The 10,108-nt window shown below is 47.0% G+C and overlaps 1 protein-coding gene across 3 annotated transcripts; it reads left to right on the forward strand.

Moving 5' to 3' along the window:
- Nucleotides 1-120: 120 nt before the first annotated feature.
- YARS1 (tyrosyl-tRNA synthetase 1) lies at nt 121-9,680 on the forward strand. Of its 3 annotated transcripts, XM_089478274.1 has the most exons (15): nt 168-213; nt 1,020-1,184; nt 1,635-1,737; nt 3,194-3,340; nt 3,475-3,650; nt 4,385-4,514; nt 4,847-4,927; nt 5,241-5,333; nt 5,624-5,759; nt 6,031-6,116; nt 6,783-6,918; nt 7,101-7,198; nt 7,849-8,042; nt 8,315-8,456; nt 8,844-9,680. In XM_089478274.1, exons 3-15 carry the CDS (start codon nt 1,681-1,683, stop codon nt 8,952-8,954), a joined length of 1,587 nt encoding a protein of 528 aa, XP_089334400.1. In that variant the 5' UTR covers nt 168-213; nt 1,020-1,184; nt 1,635-1,680; the 3' UTR covers nt 8,955-9,680. The 3 variants fall into 3 exon arrangements, with proteins under 3 accessions (XP_089334401.1, XP_089334402.1, XP_089334400.1); XM_089478275.1 differs by lacking the exon at nt 1,020-1,184 and having other exon boundaries at nt 121-213; XM_089478276.1 differs by lacking the exon at nt 8,315-8,456 and having other exon boundaries at nt 165-213; nt 8,844-8,955.
- The last annotated feature ends 428 nt before the right edge of the window (nt 9,681-10,108 follow it).

The raw sequence follows: 10,108 nt of genomic DNA on the forward strand, positions 1-10,108 counted from the left end.
AAGAAGGAAGTTTCGCCACGCCCACTCGAGTAACTCCGCCTCCGCCGCCTTTTCCTCGAGTGGTAGGCCGCTCGACCTATCAGACTGCTGGAACGCCTCTCCCATCGATCCTCTCGGCGCTCTCCTCCTCCTAGCGCAGAAGGATAGGAGCCTGCCAGGCTGACAAATCGAGCGCCGAACGCAGCTGATGCAACCCAAAGGAAAGGCGTTCAGGTGAGTGAAGGATGGATTTAGGGGCGAAGGGCGTCAGTAACAAGGAAGCCCCTCACTTAAAAGGGGAGGAATAGGCAGGGAAAGGGAAAGGGGAGGGGAAATAAAGCCTTTTAATTGGGGCCCAGGAGAGAAATGGGATTAAAAATGGTTCTGAATGGAGGAAAAGGGGCTGAATTGCTTCCAGACTGGGGAGGGACTACAACTCCCATCATCCCCAGGCAGCCTTTGGCTGCCTGGGGATGATGGGAGTTGTAGTCCCTCCCCAGTCTGGAACAAGACATCAAAACTATAATATGTCCTCTCTAGGAATCTCTGGGTCCTCCAGCGCAACTCTGTTGTCAACGTTAACCATAGAGTTGCACTGAAAGACCTAGAGATTCCTAGAGAGGACATACTCTCCTAGGCCTTTGTAGCTCCTCCAGTGCAACTCTATGGTCAGTGTCTGTCAGATGTTGACCATAGGGTTGCGCTGGAGGATCTAGAGATTCCTAGAGACGCGTCCTCTCAGGTCAAAACATGGTGTTTTGTGTGGTTTCCCCATATCCACAGGGGTCTTGTGCCCCTAACCCTAGCCAATATGGAGGGACAAGTGTCTAGTGTTTTGATCAAGGGAAGTCATAGTATGACTCTATAATGCACTTGTCCAGTTCTGGGCATTACAGTTCAGGAAAAGGATGCTGAGAAGGAGGAGAGTGTCCAGAGGAAGGAGACCGAAATGGCCAAATGGCACAGACCCAGCTGGACCCAGAGCAACACAACCGGCCTCCTCTTTCTCTTTCACTTTCTGTTCCTTTTTCTCCAAACAGCCGCAGTTTATGTGAAGCCCTTCCTCCATCTTAACTCATAGCCTTGGAACAGACGGCTTCAGGAGGCGGCAGCGGACTCTCCTTCCTTAGAGTATTGACTCATCTACAAGTCAAAAGTCTATGCCCAAAAACTGACCCCAAAAACCTGGGTCCACTTATCCACAGGTCATTGTCAATACTGTACTTTAACTCATATATATACATACACACGCAAACACACACACACACATATATATACATAGTGAGACATGCTATTTCCTAAGCCACCATCATTGGAAAACTGGGGGGGCAATTAGCTTATGGCAGTGGTTCCCAACCTGTGGGGTCAGGACCCTTTTGTGGGTCGAATGGCCCTTTCATGGGGGTCACCTAAGACCATTGGAAAACACCTATTTAATTACAGTAATGAAGTAGCAACGGAAATGATTTCATGGGTTTGGGTCACCACAACATGAGGAACTGTATTAAAGGGTCGCAGTATTAGGAAGGTTGTGAACCACTGGCTTATGGTGAGATTTGAATGTCTTCTGAGGAAGGAGAGGGCACCCCCTTCTACTGTTCTTGGCTATGGTTCCACCTGGTTCTCCCTGAATTATGTGTGTGTCTTTTGTTCAGTTCCAGTTTGTAAGGGATTGTCGGTGAGCAAGCGGCTGGTGGCGCAATGGGGCACGAACTGACGGCGGAGGAGAAGTATCACCTGATCACCCGCAACCTGCAGGTACTTCTAATGCAAGCATAGAAAGCTGTGAGGGCTTACTAGGATGAGGATATTTTCATGTGTTTTGAAAGGAGGCTTTCTGTGTGGTTTTTCAAAAATGGGGAGGGTTTTTAGAGAGCGCAAATCTGAAATCTCAGAGCTGCACATAGCCTGCTGGCCACAGTTTAACCACCTCTGGTTCGGACACTTTGCAAAGGAAACATTCTTCTGTTAAAGTGGATTCCCGAGTTGTTTTTGAGATTCAGTGCCCTGGTTCCTTGTTCACTGAGGCATATCTATGAGAAGGAAACATGGGCCCTGTACAGACAGGCCAAAATAAAGCTGCTTCAGGTCACTTTGGAGGTATGCTGTTTAAATGATGCATGCATCCTACGAGTCCAGAAGCTGCACCAAAGCCACACTCCAGTCCTTAGGACTGGAGCGTGGCTTTGGCTCGGCATCCAGATTCTTAGGACACATGCATCATTTAAACAGCATACCTCCAAAGTGACCCGAAGCAGCTTTATTTTGGCTTGTCTGTTCAGAGCCATAATTGGCACGAGGGCGGCACACTTGACCGTCTTGCACAGAAATTAAAGCTTTGGGCCAGACACATTGCTAGACCATCTATTGCAGCAGAGGGAATGTGATACCAGGAGGCCAATGTATTTGTACATAGGCTGTTATTTTTACAGCTTGAAAGCCAGGCCACATGCACTCTCCCACATCTATGTGGCTACCCTTTTTTCCGTGACAAAATAGAGAAAATTGCCTTTCCTAGACACCTCCAGGAGCAGTGAATCGTGTTTTAAATAGATTACAGACCCCTTCCAGTTTTTAATAGCACCAAATACTCTTTTTTCACGACTGGAAGTGGACTTCTTGATGCTACCAGTTTTCTTTTGATTTCTCCCCATTTTTTGGGCAGTCTTTGTGGCCCCCAGAGTTTTCCACAGACAAAACATTGGCCCCTGAACCTGCTAAAACTGCCCACATCTGCAACACGCATCTCGGTTCAGTTGATGAGTCCCATGATGTGTGTGGTTTCCTCAGCTAAACATAATGTGAATTCTTACAGTCAGGAGGCTATTAACATAATTTTAGCTTCCCAGTTAATTAGTTCTAAGGTTAAGATAATTCCGTTTTTCAAAGGAAGGAAATGGGAAAAGGCAAGAGGTCTGCGGTGGTGCTAATTTTCCCACTAGATTCTTATCTGGCACGGCCTCTTGCGCATTAAGATGCTCTGCTGATAAGTTTCTTTCTTGCTAATTGGAGGAGATCCTACTTCTTGTGAACTCTGTGCATTCGTTTCGATGTACAGTTGCACAATTTGTCAATTCAACTAATGCACAATCATCTTATATAATTCCATGAGTGACACTTACAATCTGCCTCTTTGATGTAGTAGAACCTTTGCTTTCTTTGCATTTCTCCCTTTGTTTGGCAGTGATAATATACTTCTCTCTTTTGCTTCCAGGAAGTTCTTGGTGAGGATAAGTTGAAGGCCATCTTGAAGGAGCGTGAGCTGAAGATCTACTGGGGGACAGCCACAACGGGCAAGCCTCACATAGCCTACTTTGTGCCCATGTCCAAAATAGCGGATTTCCTCAAGGCTGGCTGTGAGGTAAGACTGAGTATTTGGAGGGATGTCGTTTCAGAAGATGCGCTTGTTTACTGCTGCTGTGAAGACTAAGAAACAAAGCAGTGGGTTTCCAAGGACACATGGATTGCCCTAGTCATGCTTTTCCTTGCTCTCAGGTGACGATCCTGTTCGCTGATCTCCATGCTTACCTGGACAACATGAAGGCCCCCTGGGAGCTGCTGGAGCTGCGCACTCAATATTACGAAAATGTCATCAAGGCAATGCTTGAGAGCATTGGGGTGCCACTGGAAAAGCTCAGGTTCATCCGCGGGACGGACTACCAGCTCAGCAAGTAAGTCTGGTCTGAGGGGAATGATCTGAACTTCTGAAACGATGGCACTTCCATTGCTCCTAAGATATCCTTAACCTTCCTGAGGTTTAATCTGGTATTGGCAGTTGATTTGGAAGGAGACGTTGGTGACAGTATCGTACAATGCCTGTTCATCTTTGTGCAACAGAGAAAAATGGCAAGGGAATATCCTGCATGTGAGCTTTTTCAATACCACCTTCCTGTTGTCTGAGGTTATCTAAAGAGACCTTATCCTGCCAATATCTGAGGCAGGTTTGGGGGGACACTCAGTAGAAGCAATCATGTCCTGCCAACAGAGATGTAAGTTAGGGGTGGGCATGTAGTTGCGTCTGGTAGAACTATACAGTCCTCCAGTGTGATCTGTGAGTTTGGTCAAGAGATGTGTAGCACAATCAGTGCACAGCTCTATAAAGACTGACAGTCTCTAAGAGGCTGACACTACCTAACCCTGATGTAGAATCCTGCCCTCTGCATGCCCGGCCTGTACCTTTTATGGCCCCTGGGATCTTTACCATACAGCAGTGGTTCCTAAACTTAAGTCCTCTGAGTATTTTGGACTCTAGCTCCTTGAATCTCCTGTCAGCTTGGCCAAAATTCAGGAATTCTGGGATCTAATGTCCAAAACCTTTGGAAGACAAACGTTTGGAACCTGCAGACATAAAGTGAAAGGAGTAAGGTGGTTTTCCCAACATGACTTGGATTTTTGTCCTACTCAGGGAATACACACTGGATGTGTACCGGCTGTCCTCCGTTGTCACACAGCATGATGCCAAGAAAGCTGGTGCTGAAGTGGTCAAGCAAGTAGAGCACCCCTTGCTCAGCGGCCTTCTCTATCCAGGACTTCAGGTACCTATTATTCTCCCCACTCCAAGCACACACTTCTCAAATGGCTCCCTCCTCACTGTCCTGCTGGTCAGAGAAAACGTTGCTATCCTGCTTTTAAGAACTGGTGACAAAGAGCTTTTTCACAGTGTGCTCTTTGTCTGACTTCTATTTTTTTGTTTTTTAGTGTATTGTTAAACTGTTGTAATTCTACAAACTAAGTGCATTACAAAGTAATGTCTATATTATCTTTAGTGATGTTTTTATACATACTGTGCTTTCATCTGTGTCTGTGCTGGGGAGAAGCTGAGTGGATATTATAGGGATTGCTTTTACAGCCATCTTTCTCTCTGCAGGCCCTGGATGAGGAGTACCTGAAGGTTGATGCCCAGTTTGGAGGAGTGGACCAGAGAAAGATTTTCACTTTTGCAGAAAAGGTGAGAACTGAGCTTGCCTGGCCTTTAGACCATTGGGTTTTCAAGAGCTGTGGGGAGGATTCAGACTTGCTAATGAACCAAAGCTGTTTGCCTTGACTGTATGGAGTATTGTGTCGCATAGCAAAGAGCAAGGTGGGATATTACTTAATAAATTGATTCATGTCCATCTGCAGTTAGAGGGAATTGCCTCCCATGCCTTTCCTTCAGTCGCCATTCCTCACTCCACCAAATCCACATCTATTCCTTCAAAACCTCCCCAGAGCGTAGAGTTGGGAAAGTGTCCATGTGACGACTCTTGTGTTTTTGTCTCTAGTACCTTCCCTCACTGGGCTACGCCAAGCGCATCCATCTCATGAACCCAATGGTTCCAGGATTGACAGGGAGCAAAATGAGTTCCTCAGAAGAGGTGAGATTTTAAACTGGACTTGTGCCTTAAAGGACCAGTTCCTGGAGGGAGGAAACATAGATTTAAGATGACAAGCAATTCAGTTAATTGGGCAGATACATTTTTCAAATGGATCAGTCCAACAGCTAAATTGGCTAAGGGTTTGCCCATGGTCAAGAGTCTAACTCAACAATGGTTTCCTACTTCTACATTTAAAATGACCTGCCTGCAGAAGAGTTCTGAGGCCTGTGCACCAAGATGAATACCAGGGGCCCTCCTGAACCAATTCCTCCCCACCCCCTGTTTTTTAGGAGTCCAAGATTGATCTCCTGGATCGTAAGGAGGATGTGAAAAAGAAGCTCAAGAAGGCCTTTTGTGAACCAGGCAATGTAGAGAACAATGGAGTCTTATCCTTCATCAAGCATGTACTCTTCCCACTTAGATCAGGTAATGGTCCCCAAGCAGGCAAAATCTATGGTGTGGGAATGGTGGTGGTGGTGGTGACAGGATCTGGGTCTTCATGGTGTGGGGAGAGATGTAGCCAGCCATCTGCTTGGCTGGAATGCAACCTGAAGGAGAACACTGAGATGAGAGGCTAAGAGCCTCATCCCTTTATTTCTCTTTATTGGTTCTGATGGCATGCGTCTCTCACTACTTCAGTATGCACCCAGCTCTTCTTTGTGTGACTCTTTGACTCTTCTCTTTCCACACCCCACAGAGTTCGTGATCCTTAGAGATGAGAAATGGGGAGGAAATAAGACCTACACAAATTATGGAGACCTGGAGAAGGACTTTGCTGACCAGGTGAGATGCTTGGAAGGGTCTAGAGGCGGTAAAGAGTTAACTCGTACAAATGACCTTCTCAGATACTTTTTCCATTAGCTTATCACCCTTGAAGATAAGAATATGAAGGCTGAGAACAAAACTGGAGGAGGGAATTTACCTCTGTTTGCTGAACTGCTTGCATGGTTGTCATAACTCCTGTGGAAGAGTGATGCTTCTCGCTTGCACACTTTGCTTTTTTTTTGTTTGCTTCAGCATAATACAACTCTTGGGCATCCATCTTCCTTTGGCTTCAAGTGGGGGGAGGCTGCCTTCCCCAGCCCAGGTGTCCCATATAGCCAGTGAAGACCAAGTGGTGTAGGTTACATTTCAGAAGAAAAAAACTGGCAAAACCATCCTTTGCCTAAGAAAAACCTATGAAATTAATGGGGATGCCATAAGTCAACAGGCGATTTGTAGCCACTAGCCACACACTCATACACAAACATTATTTGTATTCAGCCTGCCAACCCCACCTGCAATGAAGATGCTCTTGATGGATTCTACTTATTAGGGACAGATAAAGGGCCTGTTGAATTCTACCTGTTAGGGCCATTGGGAACCCACAGTGCAGTGTGTGCTAGAGAAAAGCATTACACAAGAGAGAAATGGACTGATCAGTTCTTCCATCTTCTCTTGGGCTGGCAGGTTGTCCATCCCGGGGACTTGAAGAACTCCGTGGAGGTGGCTTTGAACAAACTTCTGGAGCCCATCAGAGAGAGGTTCAGCAGTTCGCAGATGAAGAAGCTTGCCAGTTGTGCATATCCAGACCCGTCCAAAGCAAGTAAGTGGGGAATGGTACTTCCAGATGTGAGATGAAGAAGCCCACCCCAAGGTGTCCGTATCCCTGCCTGGATAGCTTTAGTGGGATGGGTTTTAGGGATCTCCAGAAAGCTTTTTCAGAGACTTTTCTCTCCCCCCCCTCCGTCCCACAACCACCCCTTCCCTTCTCTTCCACATATACAGAGGCGGCAACAAAGGGCCCTACAAAGAATTCAGATCCTGAAGAAGTGGTACCATCACGGGTGGATTTACGTGTGGGCAGGGTGGTCAGTGTGGAAAAGGTAGGCCCCAGATCCTGTGTTCATACATCTCCATATAGTTACGCAGCAGTTGTGGTACTTCAGCCTTCCGCTGAATACTAACATTATCCAAAGGTGTCTGCTTGTTGCACTGTTGTGCAGTAATGCACAGGAGGTGGTTTTGTATGTATAGTTACATAAAGTTCGCGCTCCAGATCCATAGATTCTGCATCTCTGGGTTCAGCTATCCATAACTTGATTTTTTTAAAAAAATTCCTAAAAGCAAACCTTGATTTTGCCATTTTCTATAAGGGACACCATTTTACTATCCCATTGTATATGGTGGGACTTGAGCAACCATGGATTTTGGTATCCACGGCAGGGTCCTGGAAACAGACCACTGTACTGTCCAAAAATTTTCAACTGTGTGGCTAGAGTCCTAGGTGGTTGTTGTTTTTGTCTTGTGCCTTGAAGTCATTTATGATTTACGGCAACCCTATACGTTTTCTTGGTAAGATTTGTTCAGAGGGGGGTTACCTTTGCCTTCTGAAGGTGACATAGAGTTACTTGCTCAATGTCACCCAGTGGGTTTCCACAACTGCAGTTCCTGTTGCAGCTCCTGGCTATAGTTGTGGAGAATAATCATTCCCATTCCTACCCTGGTTATTGACGCTGCCGTTCTTCCACCCCAGCATCCGGATGCTGACACACTGTACGTGGAAAAAATTGACGTTGGGGAGGCTGCGCCACGGACGGTGGTCAGCGGGCTGGTCCAGTTTGTGCCCCAAGAGGAACTGCAGGACAGGCTGGTGGTCGTGGTGTGCAACATGAAGCCCCAGAAGATGCGGGGGGTCGAGTCCCAGGCCATGCTGCTCTGCGCTGCCAGGTGCGCAAAGGAAACGGGGTGGGACAGAGAGAGTTTTGGCTCATGCAGGGGGTTGTAGTGAGGTGCAGAAGGGTTGCCAGTTGGCCACCCTTTTGCGTGTAGGGGGTGGGTTTGTCATTTGCTGTCCTAGTAGTGAGCCTCAGGTTCTGAGGCTGAGCCCATTCCCTCTGACCTTCCTCAGAGGGCCACTCCACATTCCTAGTTTTCCCCTTACCATAAAATGTTTCAAGAGCCTTCTTGGGAATATCTCTCTTCCTCATCAAACCCCACAGCTCTGGGGAGCCCTGTCAGATAGAGCCCTTGGACCCACCGGTGGGCTCCTGCCCCGGAGAGCGCGTATTTGTGGAAGGCTATGAGAGCGGCCAACCTGACGAGGAACTGAAACCCAAGAAGAAGGTGTTTGAGAAGTTGCAGGTGAGCAAGAGGGCAACTCCCGCAAGGGGCCAGGTTCCTTTGTGCTAGAGATCTCAGCAGTCTTCTGGAGCCTCTAAAAGCAAAGAAGACTGGTAACACCCAATAGAAGGGATATAAAGCTGAGACTGCAAGTCCCAGCAGATCTCAGCCAGTAGTGAGGAATGCTGAGAATCTCAGTCAACTGACCAGTCACTTTAGTTATACACCCCCTTTCCCCCCTCCATACCAAGAGTGAGACTCAGGTCTCACAACATCTGGAGGGCTGTCTGATTCCCACCACAGCAAAAAACAGATTGTCTCTCAGTATAAAGCCCTCTCATTTTGGAAGAAAGGCAAGATATAAATATCATAAATAAAATAAATCTTGTCCTTTATCTACCTCACCAGGCTGACTTCCTGATTTCTGATGACCTTGTGGCCCAGTGGAAGGGGAAGAACTTCATGACCAAACTGGGGAATCTCACGTGCAAAACCCTAAAAGGCGGCGGCATCCGCTAAACCCACCCTCGGCGTCCATCTCCTCTGCACCTCTTCCTGCCCAGTGACCATCCCTGCTACTTCATTGCTCAAGCAGTCCAGCAGCACCAGGCCCATGAAGAAACAAAATGAAAGGACTTTATTTCCAGTCTCTGGAGGTGGACAAATGTAGGTGAAGGCACCTAGAAGCGTGAGAGGCCAGGGCTTGAAGCCCTGTCTCTGAAATAAAGACATGTTTACTTATATATGAGAGGAAAAAGCCAATTGCTGCTAGTGGATCGTAAGGAGGATGTGAAGGTGGTGGAAACCTCTCCTCTTGAAATCTGAGAAGGAAGAGGAAACCGTGCCAAAGCCAAGCTATCCTCTCAAGCACAGGTAGGAATGAGGCAGCTTCCCAGATGTTGCTGGACTGCAAGGCTCATCATTCCCTTCACCATTGGCAATGATGCCTAGGTCCAGTGGAAAGTGCAGTCCCACAACATTTGGACAACTGCATGATTTCCAACCCAGCTTTTACGGTTGAGTGTGTGCCTCCCCTCTGGTATGTTTGTGGCCATGTTACACAAGAAGGCTCCATCCATTTAACCACCTCTGCCAAGTTCAGACCCAGGCTGACAAAGCATGCAGGAGAAAGGATCTCCATGAGATTAGCAAAGGTTACACTTTGTCTGTCATAGACACAGGATTCTAAATCTGTCATCCATCCCCCAAATAAAATGGTCACTCGGTGGCTTCTGATTCCACAGAGATACTGTCTCTAGAGTTTTGTGGGCAAAATGTGTTACTGCTGGGTGTGTTATTAAAAATATCTTTTAAAACATCATCACAAGCTAAATGTTCTTGAACTTCCAGAAGACTAGCCATGTTATTCTGTTGTAGTGGTCTTGTAGTTATGTGCAAATGTAGCCCTGTTCTTTATAAACCAGGTGGCCATCCCCTCAGATACTCAGCTGGAAGGTAAAGGGTAAATCCACGGATTGTGCACAAAAACAGCAGGGCCAGGAAGCTGCGAAAGGTCTTTGTGTGTGGAATGCTTTTGACATTATACATCATTCAGTCCTAGACCAACTTATGCGTGAATGCACACTCTTGCACACAACCACACACACCTGTCTCTTCTGTTGCCCAGTTTGCATTTCTTTTCCACCCTCCCTTTCCCCCCGCTGTTCCCAAGA

This window comes from Sceloporus occidentalis, unplaced genomic scaffold, assembly GCF_023333645.1.
Source record: "Sceloporus occidentalis isolate IW3139 unplaced genomic scaffold, rSceOcc1.0.p SCAF_13, whole genome shotgun sequence".
Taxonomy (NCBI): domain Eukaryota; kingdom Metazoa; phylum Chordata; class Lepidosauria; order Squamata; family Phrynosomatidae; genus Sceloporus; species Sceloporus occidentalis.